This window comes from Branchiostoma lanceolatum, chromosome 2 (assembly GCF_035083965.1).
Source record: "Branchiostoma lanceolatum isolate klBraLanc5 chromosome 2, klBraLanc5.hap2, whole genome shotgun sequence".
In the NCBI taxonomy this organism is placed as follows: domain Eukaryota; kingdom Metazoa; phylum Chordata; class Leptocardii; order Amphioxiformes; family Branchiostomatidae; genus Branchiostoma; species Branchiostoma lanceolatum.
In genome coordinates, this window is record NC_089723.1 from 16,550,240 (window position 1) to 16,570,513 (window position 20,274).

The 20,274-nt window shown below is 43.3% G+C and overlaps 3 protein-coding genes across 40 annotated transcripts in view; 2 read left to right on the plus strand and 1 right to left on the minus strand.

Annotated features, from left to right (window-relative positions):
- The first annotated feature begins 947 nt into the window (after positions 1-947).
- Positions 948-9,148, plus strand: LOC136427627 (placenta-specific gene 8 protein-like). Its single transcript, XM_066416611.1, has 5 exons — positions 948-1,069; positions 2,745-2,924; positions 5,138-5,249; positions 5,643-5,785; positions 7,332-9,148. The coding sequence occupies exons 2-5, from the start codon at positions 2,784-2,786 to the stop codon at positions 7,464-7,466; spliced, it is 531 nt and encodes a 176-aa protein (XP_066272708.1). The 5' UTR covers positions 948-1,069; positions 2,745-2,783; the 3' UTR covers positions 7,467-9,148.
- Positions 9,149-10,769: 1,621 nt separating this feature from the next.
- LOC136427628 (uncharacterized) lies at positions 10,770-11,785 on the plus strand. The gene is made up of 2 exons (XM_066416613.1): positions 10,770-11,002; positions 11,207-11,785. Exons 1-2 carry the CDS (start codon positions 10,876-10,878, stop codon positions 11,740-11,742), a joined length of 663 nt encoding a protein of 220 aa, XP_066272710.1. The 5' UTR covers positions 10,770-10,875; the 3' UTR covers positions 11,743-11,785.
- Positions 11,786-13,058: 1,273 nt separating this feature from the next.
- LOC136427629 (protein 4.1-like) overlaps positions 13,059-20,274 on the minus strand; it is a 62,803-nt gene continuing 55,587 nt past the window's right edge. For 16 of the 38 annotated variants that reach the window (XM_066416615.1, XM_066416616.1, XM_066416619.1 and 13 more), the window contains 6 exons: positions 19,930-20,100; positions 18,855-19,082; positions 18,010-18,090; positions 16,937-17,014; positions 15,478-15,595; positions 13,059-14,262 (listed from right to left, as the gene is read on the minus strand). In XM_066416615.1, coding sequence (XP_066272712.1) covers positions 14,255-14,262; positions 15,478-15,595; positions 16,937-17,014; positions 18,010-18,090; positions 18,855-19,082; positions 19,930-20,100 — 684 coding nt within the window. In that variant the 3' untranslated portion in view covers positions 13,059-14,254. The remainder of the gene's footprint in view (positions 14,263-15,477; positions 15,596-16,936; positions 17,015-18,009; positions 18,091-18,854; positions 19,083-19,929; positions 20,101-20,274) is intronic. The other 22 variants (XM_066416638.1, XM_066416645.1, XM_066416648.1 and 19 more) reach the window with 16 other exon arrangements.

The following is a 20,274-nucleotide window of genomic DNA, read 5'->3' on the forward strand; positions in this document are numbered from 1 at the left end:
TTAGATGAATTAAATGCGCACTATATCTTTCCTTGGACTTTAAGCATCCTTATATATATCGTATAGATAAAACTGGTATATATAACCGTAACCGATATATTTTCCAAGCAGAAGTTTCTCTCCTGCATGCATATGAAAGCACGCCAAAAAAGCTGTCATTTTGGGGCGATCATCAATGTGGAGATATTTTCCTAGATCCTAAGAAATAAGGTAGGTGTGCATGAAAAATGAGCTGATCGATATCTGACCTTATCGCTAATTTGCATATTTCACTGAGAACGAGCCTACCAGCATCGATTCAGCTAGCCAAGTAGGGCGTTTCTGTACTACTTTCAAAACCCTACATTTTTATGTATTGTATTCGCTCTAATGCGTTTGCAGTACTGTAAATGCAGAAATATTCGCGGTGGTTTTATGTTCGCGGTTTTCGCGGCGACCGTTTTACCGCGAACTTAAAACCACCGCGAACATTTTTGTCCAATATTGTAGCAGTATTTTACTATAGCCACAAACTTAAAACCATCGCAAACACTCCATTTTCGCCTTAGCGCGAAATAAAAACCACGCGAACTTAAACGCATTTACAGTATGTGACGTATGTACTAGCTCAGAATTGTAAGAGCTAGATTATATCAATTATATGAACGCATCGCTATTATCTTCCGAGATGAAACAGAATGTACAGAATTAAGCAAAAATATGATGGCACATTATGTTTTACCTCGAAATGATCTTACAAACCATTGTTAAATCAATCTGAAGGTGTATCGCTAGTAACGGCGTGATGGGTTAAATGGAAGCTATGCCCGGCATGAATGCAGCCAATGAACAACATCTAACGTTACATTGTTGTAGGCGCACCTGACCTGAAACCGAACACCCCTGGCAAATAACCCAGGCAGCGTTCTTCACGGTCTACTGGCTCTGTAACCTTTCTTTCAGTTTGTGTTCAACGTTGTTGTATAGCGTGGAAGGTACGGGTAAATTTCTTCTACCGACGCCGAGCCAAGATATTTCTGAGAACGACAAGGAGAGAAGAGCAATCGCTGGCTTTGACAGACAATTCCAGGTAAGTCATTTGGTGTGCTCGAGGCCATGGACAGGGTTCGCGATTGTCACACCGTATATCGACTGAGAATGGAAACTAATATGGCGACTCACTCGAATCAGTGTAAAGGAACTGGACACTTCACGGCATAAGAGTTACAAGAAGACTGTTCAAACATAAGGTTTCGTATATGAAAAGTAATCAGATTATCGGTTTAAATGACGGAGGTTTTGTTTTAGTGTAGGAAGCCTCAAACATTAAGTGTGTGTACCAGAGACGATGGTCATGGTCGAGTAAGTATGTATGGCAGGGTTTAGCAACGATCCCTGCAATTATAATAGGAACGGGTACCCTTGAACTGAAGTAGACATCAGCTATACACAATCTGTACGCAGGAAGGCGGTTGTTGGATATCATTGTATTTCCCATATTTATCATGTTGTGTCGTGGGACACTACAGTATAGCGTGACTGTATGTCTGTGCCTGCAGACTGCTGTTGCATTATGTATTAAAACACGCTACTTGCAATAAAAATAATCATAAATTCTCTCAAAGTGGTAAAGACGTAACCTGCAAGATCAAAACTGAAGCAAATAATCGTCAAACACGTAAGTAAAAAAATCTGAGAAGGCGTTGTGTTAAGTGGCGTAATTTACCACTCAACATGGCGCACACGTACAATTCAGGAAATAAAATGATTTCAGTAAGCTACAGGGTGAAAATATAAGGCAAAGAATAACCGATCGCACGATGTAAGGAACAATTTTTTCGAGTCGCTTATGATTTATATCGTTATGGCGCCACACCAAGGCCTAACTCGGGAATCTCTTGACATTATCAAACAATGAAACATGAGAAGCCTAGGGGCAAGATCGAGCAGTGCAGTTGGTATTTTTCCACGTCCCACCTAGATAGTTCGGGTCACGGTAAAATAGTTCGTAAAATCAGTGAAAATTCATAATTTTTTCTCCTCTATCTCATGGCGGTACCTCAACTGATAGGTAAATTAACGTTAGATACCTCGCTTTTTTTCGTTTATCACAAATTTCAGTTTGTGGCGTTTTATATGTGGGCGTGTCACTGCGTAATGATACCACACTGGCATTTGCTAGTGAGTCGGCTACGACAACCGAAACCATAACAAACGAAACCAAGGCAGAAAACATACAGTTGGGATTTTGCCTGTGTAGCCAGTACGAGCGTCTCTAACAGATATCTATCTTTCGGGTTTTTATCATATACATCTTTTCAATGAATTTCGCAACCGTTTGTAGTCTGTATCAATATCATTTTCTAGATAGCTTCTATAATTTAACCTTAACGTTAACCTTAAGTGATGTAATTTTGTAAACGCCATCTACACGAAATTCGGGCGGATCGAAATGTAGAATTTTATCATACATCTTAAATCCTATACAAAGCCACTGTGTCCTTGTATTCACAAAACAGAGTAGCGACATGTTCAATGATGTTGTCACGTTGATCCCCAGTTCAGACTCAGAGCTAGCATTTCACTAATAATGCGGGGTCTTTCGTTTGCAAATATCTTGTTGAATTCACAGCTGCGACGGTTGACGTTTCTTGGTATGTCTGTCCACCACGGTTGAAAGTTAAGTTTGTTGTGCGACGGAGATGTTACCAAACTCAGAGGCACCTCGAAAGTGATTTTGACTGTTCGCACAATCTCCAAGATAGGTAAGGACAGACCAGGAGCTAGCTAAACCACCTGTAACCATGGCGATGCAAGAGGAGGTGAAATTCGACCCCATCGTCCTGCCCGACCACCCTCCCCAGTACTCGGCAGTGACGGGCCCTCCCCCTCAACAACAGGCACCGATCACCATGCAGCCGCACCACTTCCCCATGCAACAACAGGTACGTCAGGTAGCCTCCATAGCAGGCTCTGAACCGGCCTTTTTGGGGGCTTAATAATACACCTTTTGCAGTCAGCCCGTAACCATCAGCCACCCCCGTAACCATTTTGTCCCTAAAAAGGCCGGTTCAGAGCCTGCTATGGAGGCTAGTGTATAGCCATGATATATGTATAGACGAATATCACTTTCTAATGATATCCCCTACCTATAATGATGAAAGACAAAAGTTGATGCAATTAATTACATGCAAGTCGAATATTACCCTGCCACACTCAAGTACCGATACTTTCAATTTACTTTTATCTTGTCCAGATTCCTCTATCCACATAGGCCAATACATTCATAACGCTATAAACAAAAGAAATTGTACTATTCCTAAATGAGATTTGGCGAACGTAAAGTCGCAAAGCTGCCTAGAAATATGCAATGTGATATTTAGAATAGTTCCGTTTAGTTATCACTGTAGATTACTAGTATATTTGATATGATAAAGTAATAATTAGAATTGTGGAAAAATACACCTAGATTGTTAATTATGTTATCTGCACATTGCCATACATTGTCACCGATGCAATTGCTGTGCAAATAAAATCATTCATTCATTCATTGTATAGACAGGAGTAATACCGAATAGTAATAATGATAAAAGTTTATTTGCAAGTTCTTGCAATAAACAACCAGGGGTTCATTCGTAGTCAGTTAAACCTACGCAAAGACTCGAAAAATGATATGGCAATATATATGATTTCAACCGTTTCGTTTAATTCAAGTAGACCCCCTCCACCCTCATTAAATCAGGACCCTTATCGCTCCACGTTAGCTCGCTCGCGTAGGGGCCCTGATCTTCAGCGCCGGTAGACATGGTTCTGGCGACGTCACCACCAAAACAGCTTCAGCCAATCAGAGGGTTTGCTAAACCTCATTTGAAGCAAAAGCGGAAAGGACGCTGGGAGGCTATCAACCAATCAGGTTACGTCTCACATCGTTACTTTAGGTTCAGAACAAATTAACCGCCAAATAAGGATAGCCCAGTAATTATTCATGAGCAACTGTCAGTAACGGCGCCAGAACCATGTCTACCGACGCTGAAGATCAGGGCCCCTACGCGAGCGAGCTAACGTGTGGAGCGATAGGGGTCCTGAATTAGACCCCGTTCACACTCATTTTTTTCAATCGCGATTGAAGTATAATCGCGATTATTCGATCCGATCGCGATTGAACGGAAATAAACTTTTGCGTTCACACTGCTTTTCGCCAAGTGGATTAAAGTACGCCGTGATCCAATCGCGATTGAAGCACGATTGATTATTTATGCCCGTTCACACCCGTGCTCCGCCATGCCATCGGCGATCATCTGGTGACATTTCCCCAGTCTGGTCTGCACCTCCTCTCTCCCCCAGATTGCGATGGAGGACCCTGGTCTCCTCATCGCGCCACCTGCCACCAGCTGAAGTTGCTGACGGAGTTTTATCCTTCTTCTTGGGCATTGTTGACGATGAAAAATTGTTGTTGTTGTAAGAGAGCGATCTGACGTGTGTGGCTTGGGTTTGTTTTCCCGCGCGATGCGAACTATGACCCCACGTACCCGAATGTATGACCTCCCACCCCCGGAACCAGCCGAAATCCTCGCCGATCGCGATGGAGTGAATCGTAGTTGTGTTCACACTCAAAATTTGATAGGATTGGATTGGATCCGATCGCGATTAATCCTCTCAAACTACCTCCGGAGGTAGTTACAATCCAATCGCGATTGGATCGTTTTGGATCGTTCCAATTGCGATTGGGAGCGTTCACACTGAAAAAATCAATCGCGATCGGATCGATTCAATCGCGATTATACTTCAATCGCGATTGAAAAAAATGAGTGTGAACGGGGTCTTAATGAGGGTGACCCCCTCAAGTATTAATCAGAACATCGTCTCTGACCCTGTGACCCGTGGTATTTACCTTTCCCGTATCTTTTGTACATTGGCACATACTAGTATGTATCTGCATGCTGTAACGGTACCGAGGTTGCAGTCCAATGCTATTAAACAAATAAAGGAGATGCCAACCGACATTGTAGACAGGTAGCAAACCAAGCAATGCTTCAGAAATGCTCCACCATCGAACGTGCTTGGCGTATCTGGAAGTGTTTCTAGCCTTCGCATGTTGCATTGGTTGTTAGATTTCAACCAACCAAATCAAGGTTTGTTTTATACTTTTCTTCCCCAGCCCACGCACTCTACAAACGTGGTGGTTGTGCAGCAGCAGCCCGTGGTGACTGTAGTCGGCCCTCGGCAGTGGTCCTCCGGGCTCTGCGCTTGTTGTGATGACATGGGAAGCTGTAAGTGAAGTCGTCATCTTCCCTCACCCCCGCAATTCTTAGTTACAGTTAGAGAGAAGGAGATTCAAACTGGAGATCTTTATTGGATCGTTAAGACTAGTGCTGCGTACCTAAACCTAAACGTAACGTTAGGTACAGGTACAGATACCGGTACAGAGGTTTAGGTACAGGTCCGGACCTGTACCTACGATTTTCATGGTACAGTACCGGTACATAGCACCGGTTCGCAGCACTAGTTAAGACTTATAAGAATTATTTCATTATGGTCTGCAAATGATATTTTGATTGCCTTTCCTTTAGCATGACGACTTTTTTTTTTAATTGTCGTACCCATATACCATTCAACACGGAGTATTGTGTGACCCTTTTCATTAATGTTCAATCCCTTAACAGGTTTGGCAGGCACCTTTTGCTTCTCCTGTTTCCTGTGCCACTTGGCGGACAAGATGGGCGAGTCGTGCTGCCTGCCCGTCTGCAGCGTCCACCCCGCCATGGTGGGCATGAGGACCAAGATCAGGATCCAGAACAACATCTCTGTAAGAAGCGTCTCACAGAAATATATATTATGCAAATTAGGCCTACATTTGCATAATTTATATTCTACTATGTTCACTGTCACTTAAAAGATTTTGACAAATACGCCATTACAGAAATATATATTATGCAAGTTAGGCCACATTTACATAATTTATATTCGACTATGTTCATTGTCACTTAGAAGATTTTGACAAATACGCCATTGCAGTTCCAGTGACACATACCAGGGGGGCCAAAATCGACATTAACCTTTCTCCTCCCAACACCTACCCGCACACCAAATATCATTACAATCCATCTACACGTTCTACAGTTATGCTGACTTTAAGCACACATACACACACGCAAACACACACGCAAACACACACAAAACAATATCCCCATGAAAAAGTATTTTTTCATGGAGATAACTAGTCTCCAGTTAGGCCATGCAGCATGCTGATGCGTTCATATGGATGACATTCTCTGGCGGTCCCCCGAAAGTGCGAACTGGACGAAATGGAACGAAATGGAATGTTACATATGTTTTAGTTCGTTCCATTTCGTTCCGTTTCGTTCCATTTCGTTCCTTTTCGTTTCATTTCGCACTTTCGGGGGACCCTTCTCTGGGAACCCCAAAATTGATGCGAGCGTGCGAAAACAAAATCAAAGTTGGGCAAAAAACATTGTCTTCATTATGAACTCTCAGCGCTCAGGAAGGTTGAACAAATGATTTGGCAGCTGCTTTGTACGATTTACAGTATGGTCGAAAACGTATGTTTTGTAGACGGACGGAAATTGATGCGCGTGCGGATGTCATCCATATGATAAAATCAACATGGCATGCATTAGGATAACAACAGCTACATATTTTCCTAACTGCTTCAGCCTCCATCCGTGAATAATTTCAGGTTGTTGAATGGCTGAATAGCAAAGTTATTTATTCACAACAACATATTCAACATGAACTGACGTTTCTGTGACCATCTGTCATCTTCTTCAGGGCGTTTCAGTGAACCAGTCCGACATAACCATACATAGATTATGTTAATATATCATTCTTTTGAATAGAATTTACAAAAGCTCAACACTTTCATGGAGATATAAGGTTGCTGAACTCTAGTCAAATATGTAGTTGTGAATAAAGACTTTGCTATTCATAGCTTCAGCCTGCGATCCATGTGCTCGCCATGACAGGTGACACTAATGGTAGCCCACGTTTTACCATCTTAAAAGCAATTGAAAAGCCCAAGGCTGAGGAAATTATTCTTGTAGCATTACTACTTCAGTCTTTCACGGCTATAGTAGCAAACATAGCGCCCACCATACATGCTTGAACATATGTCACTTCGTGTCTTATTGTTCCAAGAAAGAGCCACAAATCCGTTGACCCCAAATATCTGAGTACGCCGACTTCTACAGAAAGGAGCGGAAACAGACGTTGTGAAATTTGATCAGCTAGCTAACAGTTCTTCCCCCATCCAGTTGTTACATTCTGTTCGTTTGAATCCCTGCATGAGACGTCGACCATGGCAGTAACTCTGCATTTCTGTATTTCTCCGCCAGGGGGACATTAATAATGACATCTGGACCACCTGTTGCTGCCCGATGTGCGCGGCTTGCCAGATGTCCCGGGAGGTGGACTTCGTCAACTCCGTCAACGCACACCGCGCCGCCATGAACGCTCCCATGCCCATCTGAACAACACATCGATAAAGTTGGCTTTTGAATTATGGTGTATGCAAAACATACGTTTATCGCTCGTTCTCATTCAAATGTACACATTTTGTAACTTCCGTTACCGTTAGAAGTAAGACGTTCCTGACATTCAGATATGCCACATATAAGGTGCCAAACTGCCGTTTTTAAAAGCTAGAAAAGTATTAAGTCATCATAAAACGAAAGTTTGGCACCTTATATGTGGCATATCCTAATGTCAGGAACGTCCTACTTCAATCGGTAACGGAAGTTACAAAATGTGTACATCTAAATGAGAACGAGCGTTATATATACGCGAGTTAACCAATATCATTGCTAGAAAAAGGATGATATGTGGTGGAAAAAAGTGAATCTACTTTTGAATTGTGTTGTATGCAAAACATACGTTTATACGAGAGTTAACCAATATCATTGCTAAAAAAGGATGATATGTGGTGGAAAAAAAGTGAATCTACTTTTGAATTGTGTTGTATGCAAAACATACGTTTATACGAAAGTTAACCAATATCATTGCAAAAAAGGACGATATGTGGTGGAAAAAGTGAATCTACCTTTGAATTGTGTTGTATGCAAAACATACGTTTACCAAGTTACCAGTTAACCAAGATATCTGTCTGAAAAAAAAAAGGATGGTAGGATCTATCTGTTGAAAGTCTTCAAAAGATTGTTAAAAGAGAGATTAATCACTGACTATAACATGGAGTGAACTTAGACTGTAGGCATGCATGCAGTGTTAGATGTAGACAAGTTTCAGAACAAGACAGTTCAGGTTTCGCTGTATCGCTCGTTGATATTTCATCACCAGCAGTGCCTTGGTATAATAACGTTATGCGATATTAAACTATCAAGTTTATATTCTTTCATCTCCCATGGCATATACCATGCTTATAATCAAGGTTACTATTATGTATTGTCGTTGTATGCATATGCCACCTTCATTAAATCAGGACCCCCATCGCTCCACGTTAGCTCGCTCGCGTAGGGGCCCTAATCTTCAGCGCCGGTAGACATGGTTCTGGCGACGTCAACACCCAAAAGAGCTTCAGAACAAGACAGTTCAGGTTTCGCTGTATCGCTCGTTGATATTTCATCACCAGCAGTGCCTTGGTATAATAACGTTATGCGATATTAAACTATCAAGTTTATATTCTTTCATCTCCCATGGCATATACCATGCTTATAATCAAGGTTACTATTATGTATTGTCGTTGTATGCATATGCCACCTTCATTAAATCAGGACCCCCATCGCTCCACGTTAGCTCGCTCGCGTAGGGGCCCTAATCTTCAGCGCCGGTAGACATGGTTCTGGCGACGTCAACACCCAAAAGAGCTTCAGCCAATCAGAGGGTTTGCTAAACCTCATCTGAAGCAAAAGCGCAAAGGACACTGGGAAGCTATCAACCAATCAGGTTACGTCTCACATCGTTACTTTAGGTTCAGAACAAATTAACCGCCAAATAATTATAGCTCATTAATTATTCATGAGCAACTCAGTAACGGCGCCAGAACCATGTCTACCTACGCGATTTAATGAGGGTGGCATATGCCTACATCATTGCTTCAGATGGTCTTCTTTGTTCTGATTTACTCCTATATGTAACCTTCACCGTTGTGTTGCTACATTTTTCCAACTGGAAAATAAAACACTAGTTTGTAGCAAAACAGTCAGTTGTGATATCCATTCTTTGGGGTGGCTAGTTGTACTATTGATAAGCACAGTTTCCAACTGTTTAAACCTAATTCATGGGGCAAATTAAGGCTCAAATACAACATTTACACTGGTTGATCGGTAAGAATTAACGATGAGCCCATGGTAGGTTAAACTTAGTTGTTTAGCTGACACAGACTGGGAACTTAAGTCTTCGTGACACTCTGTAAATCAAAAGGAACTGATACAACGATGTTTAAAGAGAAAGGCATTGAGAGAATAAGAAAATTTGAATATTCCATTCTATGGTTACTATGACTCGTCATCGGCGTCGTATTGGTCATCTAGATCTGCACGGTGCCGTTTTGCGACTGGCACCCGGTGGTCCGTGTCATCGTCGTCGCTCTCTTCATCATAACAGGTGAGGTCTAAACTCATGGAGCTTTCCGTACGGGGAAACGTGTTCGCTGCAAACCTTTTCAAAGCCGCCCTTTGACCCCTGGTTATCAAAAGACCATCACTGATGACCAAGTTGGATGTTGAGGGTCTGTTAGACGATGTTGGTCCCTCTTTTGAAGAAGACTTCCTCTTCGCACCTGGCGCGTAGTTGGTATGTGGGATATCCATACACAGGGACAGGGATTCCGAGACTCGGTACTTCGCGGCAGAAGAACCTGCCCATCGTTTGCCACGGGTGTCCCTCAAGGTCAGTGCCTTCGCCATCCATTTACACAGTTCAGACGTCGTCTGTCACGGCACAATAATCCCATTACACGTGCTTTCACTGATCAGTTAACCAACCAACCAGGCGGTTGTTTGAGTTCGGTTAATATAGAGTCTGCGAAATCCTATAAAACCACAGGCTGGATGCTGGTCTCCAAATGTACGTCAAATCGCAGCGCAAACAAAACTGTATAGTTCGAACAACAGAAATCTCCATAGCAACACGTTTGTGCAGCACGTTCCAGAATGGATTCGTAGGGTGACTCTCTGAAGAACGTCCGTTCATGTGACGTCACTTGAAAATGTTCCTAGTATCGCGGCTTCCCATACGGCGAAAAACTTTTGAATCAAGCCTCTAAACTCGCTTTGTAACTTGTTCCAGACGGTTCCCTCTGTTCAAAGTAGTATTATCTTAAAAACCGCTACATTAGTCTTCGCATACGGAAGCATAAATGTCTAATCAGAAGAAATGAGTCGGAGGAAGTGCGGAGTGCACTGGTGAAACGTATCAAAACCGGTATTTCTGCTGCAGTACCGTAGAAAGTCACTAGGTGGCCGATCTTTGAACTTGACCTTCGTTTTCTCGAACCCTACCCATCTACCATGTATCATAAATATCGACTTCTCGGGTTATGCTGGCAACCTTCACAGCTGACCATTGACCAATCAACAGCATCGAAAACATAACCTTCGTAATTGTATCAAGTCCGAGCACAAGCCCATAAAAGTCTATACGTCTTCTTGATTGATCAGCACTGATGCTCGACTAAACTTCTTCCTTTTCATAACTTCCTTGTAGTCGAACAAGACCGATAGGTAACGTTGCTACCAACATACCTGTGTTTACGTCACGTCATAAGGGACAGCCGCGTTGTTCGAAACGTGGCCGGTTGTTCCTTCCTGACGTCATACACGGGTGAAGAATGCGCGTTTCGCTTCGAAAAACAAGTGTTCGAATGTGATGTGGTTACCATAACACTTCTCTTCAAACATTACCCACCTTCCTGGTTCCGGAGACATGGCGATGCCGAAAGAAATAGGCCAGGGCGACGACCAAAGGAACACGTTACGGGCCCTTAATGAGCGGCCTGGCATCTTCGAACTTCTTCCGATACTAGAGGAGGTGGGAGAGGATCAGACTGAGGGTAAGTCTGGGTTGACTTTTAAGGTCAAACATAAAGTTACGTTGCGCCTAAACGTAAACAAACTTTCGGAAATTCTACAGCACAAAAATATCCAAGCATTTCCCAGGATTTGTCACCAGTTGTTTCTTGCAAACTTTCTATTCTAATAACGAGCATTGTAGCTAAGTGACTCGGAGGACAACAGTTCCCTCTCTGTCTTCTCAGCGCCCACAACACCGACACGCCCTCGGCTGACGAAGGAGCAGCGTGAGGCCATGGCCAGGAAACTAAACGGCAAACTGCGAAAGGCTACTGAAGCCATCGTTGCCAAGAGGAAAAACGTCAAAGCATTGGGCGGGCAGACCAAGGACGCCAGCGAGTGTATGACTCAGAAGAGGGAAGTCGATGAAGCTGAAGACAGTTCCTCACCACAGGCGAAGAGAAAAAGGCCACAGGGGTCATCAGAGCGCCCACCACATGCACAAGGCACGTACTGTGACCCCCGCCTGTCCAAAACAGCGCCCATCTATCATGACGTGGTCGCAGGAGACAGAGTTCTGGTAAACGCCATCGCCAGGGACCCCTGCATGCCGGAGGTCGATCTGTGCGCCTGCCGGAACAGTGCAAGTCCCACATACTTCACTGATGGCAGCGGCCGCATCCGGTCCTCCTACCAACAGCATTTGGACAGACACAACAGAAGGTTGCTGAAGCTAGTAGCCCGGCGACTGAAGAGGTGTCAGCGTGGTCAGCCGGACTAGCACGGATAGCCAACAGAAATAAATACCTCGTGCCCAGACAAAGGTTTACGCAGTAATGCTTTTTGTAACTCCCTTGCAACCCACATCTGACAAGGGCACAGTAAAGCAACGAATCAAAGGGCCCGACAGTTATTTGTCCCTTAAAGCGCCACATTCAGCTATCCCTGGTGCTGATAGTACTGCATACATGTTAACTGTCACTGGTGCTGATAATGCCTCATGCGTGTTAGCCGTCACTGGTCAGTGCCCCATACGTGTTAGCTATCTATGATACTGTAGAGCCTCATACATGTCAGCTGTTCCTGATAATGCAAGATACACATGACCTGATAGTGCAACGTACATATTAGCTGTCACTGGTGCTGATAGCGCATGTATGTTGCTGTCTCTGGTGCTAATAGTACAAAATATAAACATGCTAGCTGTCCCTGATAGTACAACATACATGCTAGCCGTCCCTAGTGCTGATAGTGCAACATGCATGCTAGCTGTCCCTGGTGCAGATAGTGCAACATGCATGCTAGCTGTCCCTGGTGCTGATAACACAATATACATGCTAGCTGTCGCTGATAGTGAAACATACATGCTGGCTGTCCTTGGTGCTGATAGTGCAACATGCTTGCTAGCTGTCTCTGATAGCGCAACATACATGCTAGCTGTCCCTGTTGCAGATACTGCAACATACATGCTAGCTATTCCTAGTGCAACATACATGTTAGCTGTCCCTGGTGCTGATAGCAAAATATACATGCTAGCTGTCCCTGATAGTGCAACATACATGCTGGCTGTCCCTGGTGCTGATAGTGCAACATGCATGCTAGCTGTCCCTGGTGCTGATAGCACAACATACATGCTAGCTGTCCCTGGTGCTGATAGCGCAACATAATGCTTCCCGTCCCTGATAGCACAAGATGCATGCTAGCTGTCCCTGTTGCAGATAGTGCAACATACATGCTAGCTGTTCCTAGTGCAGATAGTGCAACATACATGCTAGCTGTTCCTAGTGCAGATAGTGCAACATGCATGCTAGCTGTCCCTGTTGCAGATAGTGCAACATACATGCTAGCTGTTCCTAGTGCAGATAGTGCAACATACATGCTAGCTGTTCCTAGTGCAGATAGTGCAACATGCATGCTAGCTGTCCCTGGTGCAGATAGTGCAACATGCATGCCAGCTGTCCCAGCCTGGTGCTGATAGTGCAACATGCATGCTAGCTATCCCTGGTGCAGATAGTGCAACATACATGCTAGCTGTCCCTGAGCTCCTATCCTCTCTTATGTACGAAATGAGCCAAGACAAAATGTTTCTCACAACTGTTTGTACTGATGAGAAATTATTTATTCAGTCAAGTTCTGCTAGAGCACGTAGCATATCACCCATCACGCTTGCATTAAAATGTGGACTTGTTAAAACGGTACCACAACAGTCTAGCCTTTGAAAGGCCTACTCCATAAAAGAACACAGTGGTTTTTCATAATCAGTAAAAAGCAGTGACAACATCAACTCAAAAGCCATAAACCATACTGTTGTACACAATCTAAATCAAACACAAGGCCATGTCAGCATCATCTATAAAATTGAATGTTAGTCTGGCTATTCTGCAACAAATCCATTCTTAATTCCATCCTCTTTGAGTAGGATAGCACAGGTGTGCAGTCCTAGTTGTACTAATAAAGTGCAAGCTTGGGGAAATCTACTAGTCTCAGCACTACGGTAATGTCTTTCACCTCTACGATGCTCCCAACCCCTTTATACAAAATGATACATCAGTTACAAGCAGGAGTTAGGGTCTAGTATACACTGCTTAGCAACAGATGGGGTCTGGCAAAATTACTAAAGACAAATTTACAAGGAAGCAAAAGTGCCACACATGATGATGGACATGATTGAATAGGGAAAATCACAAACAAACACAACAATGCGTGCATATCAAAAATAAACCCTACACGCAGTCTTCTGATGTAATTCTGCTTACCACTGCCAGACCTGACCAGACATTACGCTCTATGCCAACAATCTGTTAAGTAATGTCGGCATCTCTAGTGTATCATTCAGACTCCATTAATAGCAATGTAAAGATCTGCAGGTATTCAGCATGGTTAGCGATGCTGTGTCCTTCCAGCTTGATCATTCTAACTCTAGTCCTAACTTGAAAATTCTCTACACAATACAAGTATCTGCCTGCCAAGCATTTAAAGTGGCAGCAAAAAAAATCAACTCCAAATACATTCAACCTCTCTCTCTCCTGACATAGTTTCTACAATTTCTCTACTCTAACACACAATGAGTTTAAAATTACATTGTCACAAGAACATGGGCAGAATTCTGCACAGGAACTACATAGCCAGACAAAAGTGATTTTTTTTGTTTTGCTCCTTTGTGAAATAGTCATCAGAAAATTCTTCACAGTGAAAACATTCAGTTTCTTAAGAACTCAGTGTACACATGTTTCGCTGGTTCCCTCCCACGCAATGGTGCTGTCTTCATGCTGACCCTCTACTGTTGGGCATCGTCAGTCGTCTGTATAGGAAACAAGACAAACATTGAGTAAAACATGCTGAATGCAATACTTCCATCAAGGAGGTGTACACCTTCTTTGTAATGTGATCTTCCTTTTTTTGTCACAGCTGACGGCATAATCTTCGAAAGGTTGACCTGCAACACAGTAGAAGACCTATTATTGGAAACTTGGTCATCCAAGAAGTCATGTTTGTTAGAACTCAACTGTTAAGATGCGGTGGTTGCAGTTTAAAAGAAGGGCCTTAGAAATAAAATAACCCGGACTACAATGAAGTCCAGAGTACTGCAAATTAACTATGGTTCATGTCCCTTTGGATAACCAAGTTCTCGCAATCTAGCCATTCCCCATTCCAAGTTCTTTGTATTCATCATGGTGAGGACGTGCTTCTACAGCATGCACCAGCCACAACATTTAAAAAAAAAACACATGCAAAATTAAGGCATAAATTGACAGTGGCAAAAATCATAGGGTGGTAGTGGCTCATGCAACCCATTCAGACACTCACACTTCCATAATGCTACAAAAACAGACCACTAAAAAAAGCATGACATCTGCAACAGCAACCTAGTTTGAGAGCCATGAAAATGAAGGTTTTGAAGGGAAAGTCAGACCCGACAGAGACAACAGTCTCTAAAGAAGAAAACGTTTCCCGATCTTTCTTCCCCTTCCCCAGAATAAAGAGTAGGCCTTGAAACCAGCTTCTAATAGTTCTGCAGCAGGAAGACACCAATGTGTAAAATCACTTATCTTGGTTTCACTCAGTATTCTTCTTGTGTGGGTGTCTTTACCTATCCTTACAATGTACCTTCCTGATTTAGCCATTTAATCCAATTGGGTACAGTAACTGTATGTTAAGTTATGATGTTTCTATACTCAGTGTAGATTATGTGAAAATCTTCTTACTACTGGGTCGAAGTTGTAGACTGACTATATCAAGGAAGTGTGAGTGTGTTTCTAAACATTGCAAACGAGACAAAACGTAATGTTCCCATTACGTTGTGGTTTTGGAAAACTACAACAGAGCTATCAGTACTTGTGTGCAGTAAGAAAGTGGCTACGTGTTCAGTGTTACAGGTGTTTTTCTGGAAGCTTTGCTGCAGACAAGACACTACAGAAGCAGAGGTTTCAAGGCCTGAAAGGGGGATGGGACAGTGTGTTCAGCTAGTCCTAGGACCCTCCTGAACAGCTCTATCTTTCCGAGGTGAGAATCTGACCTTCCCCCGTCCCGTTAGTCGTGACCTGCTGCTCCCCCTCTTCCTTGTGCACCACCACCTTAGTGACCGTCATGTCAGGGTTTTGGTCTGCAGCTTCCTTAATCAGGTCAGCAAGAGCCTGAGGCGGTAGAAAAGTCAGAGACAGGAAGCGTTGATGGGTTTGTAGAGAGCAAGAACGATCAACACCATAGAGCTAGTGCTACGGGACGGTGGAGGGGGTAGCTACCTAAAACACTCCTTCCATTGTTAAAGGAAAAAACAAAAATCGGGGTACCTAGTTTGCTGCTCAGGTGCAATAGTGTTTACCTCTCAGTAAGGGACCGAGCTATCAAGCATTCTTGCAATGATTACTCACAGCACAGGCTGGACTTGGAAGGTGCAAGGTGGTGAAATGCAGGACTTTTGAGAGGAAGACAAACAAAACTTACTGCAAGCAACACATAAAGCACTATGGAAGACTAAGATGTGCAAAAGTGCCAATGTGACACACTTGTGCAGTGCTATGCGTAATGTTTTTAAGAATTTTAACTTTTTTTAAGCATGGGGCACAAGGTTATTTGCAGGGTGTTTCAAGCGTAAGAATTTATGGAAAGTTCTATCTAGAATGGTTTATAGTTTTTAATTTGAGTTGCTTGCATGGCAAAAACTTGTGAGAAGTCTTCTATATTCATGCCAACAGCTTTCATGCAATGAATATGAACAAATGAATATGGTGGGAAACTGAAAACGGTAAGTAAAAAGTAGGACTAGAAAGTTGATTATCAACAAAACATTCTACAACACAGAGCAGACACATTAGCAAAGTATGCATGGTCACCGGTCACTGGCAACAAGTTATTCCTACCTTCATTTCATTAGTAGGTATCACGTGGGACACTTTCCTTCTAGTATATCTTTAGAGCTTTTTCTGGTTACTCTACTCTTTATCATTAACAAATTAGTCACTGGAATAACATCATTCAAGACTATGCATTGCACAACATACTATATACAAGTATATATACACAATGACTATACGTAGGGACATTTTATGGTAGCAGTATTTGAGGAAAAATGAACATATTTTACCGCTTGTAAGTGGAGTAGACATAGACATGTTAGTTTGGGGTAAAAGGTTGAATAAGAACTTTCTCTTCAGAGACATGGGAACATTTTTGTTACACACTCTAGAAGTTGACTTTGTAGTTTGAACTGGCAAAACACTTTTTACAGCCAACAGAAATATCAAAAAGTTTTCTGCAGACACTAAAAAGTAGTACGCTCTCTATGTGACAGGTGTTAGTACTAAAGTTGTGATACTAAGATTTTAATATGAATGAAACTCGGGTACACTTGAGCAGGCCAAAAGAAAAGTTTACATTATCTAATCAAGGTGAACAAAGTGGGCCGAACAAGGACTCGTGGTTAAAGATTAGATCCCACCACCTAGGGAGACACCACTGGACGGGGGTGTCCTCACCTCATCCTGGTTTGACTCCCCTGTGAGGACAGTGGTTCTTTCCATGTGAGTCTCTAGCGTGCCATCTTTCTTCATGTACTGCACAAGGTAAGGTGTGGCAATAAGACACCAATAGTGTGCTCCGCTAAGTGACATTACCACGAGAGCTTCTCTCATTCTTTTTATGACCTTCTATTCCATTTTGAGAGCAATTTGACCCTTAAACACCAAGTCTAAAAGTGGTAGACAGAAAAGAAAATAATTGGGGTGTTTCTTAAGCCTACAGTTTGAAGCTAGTTAATAGGGCAGTGTCAAATCACTTTGAACACAAATTTAGGCTGCACAACTGTTCCAGGTTTATAACAGTTCTGCCCTCCCCAAAACATTTGCATCCCTTTAGTGTAGGAATCATTCCATCAACAATTTTTATATTTGGAAGCAGGCTACCTGTCACCTATCGACCTTAGTAACTTTATGTGTCCTTGCTAGATCTGATCTTTCACACCTACTGGTATAACCATGCAAGATCTGTGCTAAGAAATACAACTTCCTTTACATAAACTTTTGACTTGAAGTAACACTTCCTTGAAGTAATCATCTGGGACATTTCCAAGACTAGGTAACAAGAGGAATTTGAGTTGCCTCGTGTCCTGCCAACAGTAACCATGGCTAAAGTACAAAATCACAATTATGCAATGCTTGATATAAATCAAAGGTAAAGTGCAAAATAAATACATTCATGCTTAGGAAGGACTGAGTGATAAACATATACAAGAATAAACGTAGAGATGCACACTGTAGTGATGGCATGAAGCTCCATGTACACTTAGGTATCTTTCAGTCTTTCCACACCCCAAAAAATTGTATGTGTATAATTTATTCTAGGCAGTTTGATTGTGACCTTAATGTGACAAAGCATAAATTGTCCTTGATTGATCTCATATCTAGGTTGGAACACAAATGAAATAACTGTAACTGTAGAATGGGATATGCCGGTGGGGTTATTTTAAGGGGGGTATCGTGGTGGAAGGATGGAGTTCAGCGGATGAGTTGGGAGGGGTGTCATGGTGGTGCCAAATGAGCAGAAGGTTTACCTGATCGTGGTCAATGTCAGTATCCCCCGTAATGACGATTCTCTTCTCAATGCGTGTTTCTGCCACGCCACCCTTCACCGTCTTAAGGAGCAACCACCACCACCACGGAGAGGCAGGCAGAGAGAAGGAGAGAGATGAGGACACACCAGATCAGCACAAAGTCTCCACATAGAACATCTACATGTACACATTCTACCAACAACCTCCCGTTTACTCGACAAAACATTGTGTTCACTGAGAAGGTATGTTACTAGTCTTCCCTTACATCTGCAGCACTTTGCACCCACCCCCAGTTACCAGAGAAGGACCAACAGTGCAGAGAGGTACATGTACTTTGGGTTGAGGCTCTGCTCAGAAGCAACATAACACAAACCGATGCTACATTTGGGGAAGTGAACATTTTGTCGAGAAACTTGTGGTTTTCCATCACGAGGGATTGGCAGAAACGTTGGTCCAACTGGAATTATCCTATGGGTTATTGTGCAGGCACGTATCCATGCAACATGCACGCATGCAAGATCGGAGGAACTAGCTGACATGTACATACTCCATTCCCATATCCATCACTATTGCACATATGCTCCTAGCGTTATGCAATTAGTATCTATTATTATTAATATATGGGCACCAATTTCTATGCCTTTGGTTCTTACATGTAAATGCTACTATGCACATGCATGGTACAGCATGTATTAACAGTTAGCGATTGTTAAGTTCTGGTGTTGTGGACCTGCCAAAGGGTTTAGGCCTTACTCTTGCTATCTCTCTAGGATGTAACCTAAGTTCACGTGGTGATTGTGACTGCGCAACCAATGAGGACTGTAGTGACCGGTAACCATGGATACCTTAGTGATGTGTGTGGTGGTTGTCGTGGAGATAGTCTCGCTGGTGACTGTCTGCGCGCTGACAAGCACACCAGGGTCCTGGTCGGGCTCTCCGTCCTCGTTTTGTTCATACGTGATGGTTTTGGACTCAGTTTTCACAATAGGGACAGACGACGTGAACTCAGGTTGGGCCTCATCGGAGGCCACATATTTGACCGTTTCTGTCTTAACCTCCACGGTGGGGGGTTCCTGAAATCACAAGCCTTGTCAATGAGGGTTCACACTCGGGGGTCATGACATTTCTGCACTAGCATCTACAAGTGCCGCAGCAGCAGCAGAGCAATTAGCAAAGTCAGTAAGTAATCCTACAGAGCTAAAAAAAAAGGTGAGTGCTGACAAGACAACAATATGGGTTAGACAGGGAACAAACACAGGTTAGTACCACAGGGCATACAGAAAAGGATGAGTCACACAGAAAACTTGTGTTAGTGGGGAAAATGTTAGTAGGAAGGGGAGGTCATGACGTGGTGTAGGGAGTCACTGACTGGTGTGCCTCCTGCAAAAACTGCTGGACGAATGAATACATGCAAGTAAAACGGACACATGAGCAATGCTGAACATGCACAGAACACGTTCCTGCCTCATGCAAGGCTCGCTGTAGAGATGTACAAGCTGGAAGTTAGTACGAGAGGGGCTCTATATGTAGCTGTCATGCTTACAGTCAGTGGGAAACAAGCCCATGACCTGAGCAAGCAGCACCCTGTCACTACACATGTATGGGAAGCTGCCCTAGGAAACGTTTGTCCCGAACAGTTAGCAAGCCATTCAAACGTATGGCTCAGCAGATTAGCTAACAAACAAAACAACATTGAAGCTGTTGACAAGAAATGGTATGTCTGTTAGCGTTATTGCACATGCAAGGCTTGATGTTTTCTCCTATTCCCCAGCTACACAGCTTAGTGATCTTTGACCCCCTGGAAGAGACTTGTACTTTTAGCTACGAGTCGACTTTTGTGTGGACTACGAGAGGCAGGGAGGGTGTACAGGTGTGTGTGTTGGTGTGAGTAACATGTAATGCCTTGCCACCATGCTTCACCTGGGACTCTAGTTCATCCACCACAGCATTTTCAACATTCGGGATCTCATCATCAACCTTATTTGTTAACTCTTCTGGGGGAGCAGGCTCCTCGGGCGCAGCATGCGTCTCCGTGCCATTCACCTCCGGTTCAGCCACGGGCGGCACGGTCTCCTGCACTGCCGCCTCCTCCTGTAAAGATACCCAATCTGGTGAACACAACCCACCCATCCACACGCACACAGCTCCAGGTACCTGTTACACACACCTTGCCCAGTGGTCAGCACACTGGTGAGATATCCCATGCGTTGCAAACGCAGCACACAACTACCACACGTGCATGGAAGATGTACTGCTAAGTGTGAA

Bases quoted from the DNA above. Each gene is read 5' to 3' on its own strand.
- LOC136427627 (XM_066416611.1), top strand. From the start codon at position 2,784: ATGGCGATGCAAGAGGAGGTGAAATTCGACCCCATCGTCCTGCCCGAC. The intron at 5,250-5,642 runs GTAAGTGAAGTC...ATCCCTTAACAG, and splicing joins TTGTGATGACATGGGAAGCT to GTTTGGCAGGCACCTTTTGC. The intron at 5,786-7,331 runs GTAAGAAGCGTC...TTTCTCCGCCAG, and splicing joins GGATCCAGAACAACATCTCT to GGGGACATTAATAATGACAT.
- LOC136427628 (XM_066416613.1), top strand. From the start codon at position 10,876: ATGGCGATGCCGAAAGAAATAGGCCAGGGCGACGACCAAAGGAACACG. The intron at 11,003-11,206 runs GTAAGTCTGGGT...CTGTCTTCTCAG, and splicing joins GGGAGAGGATCAGACTGAGG to CGCCCACAACACCGACACGC.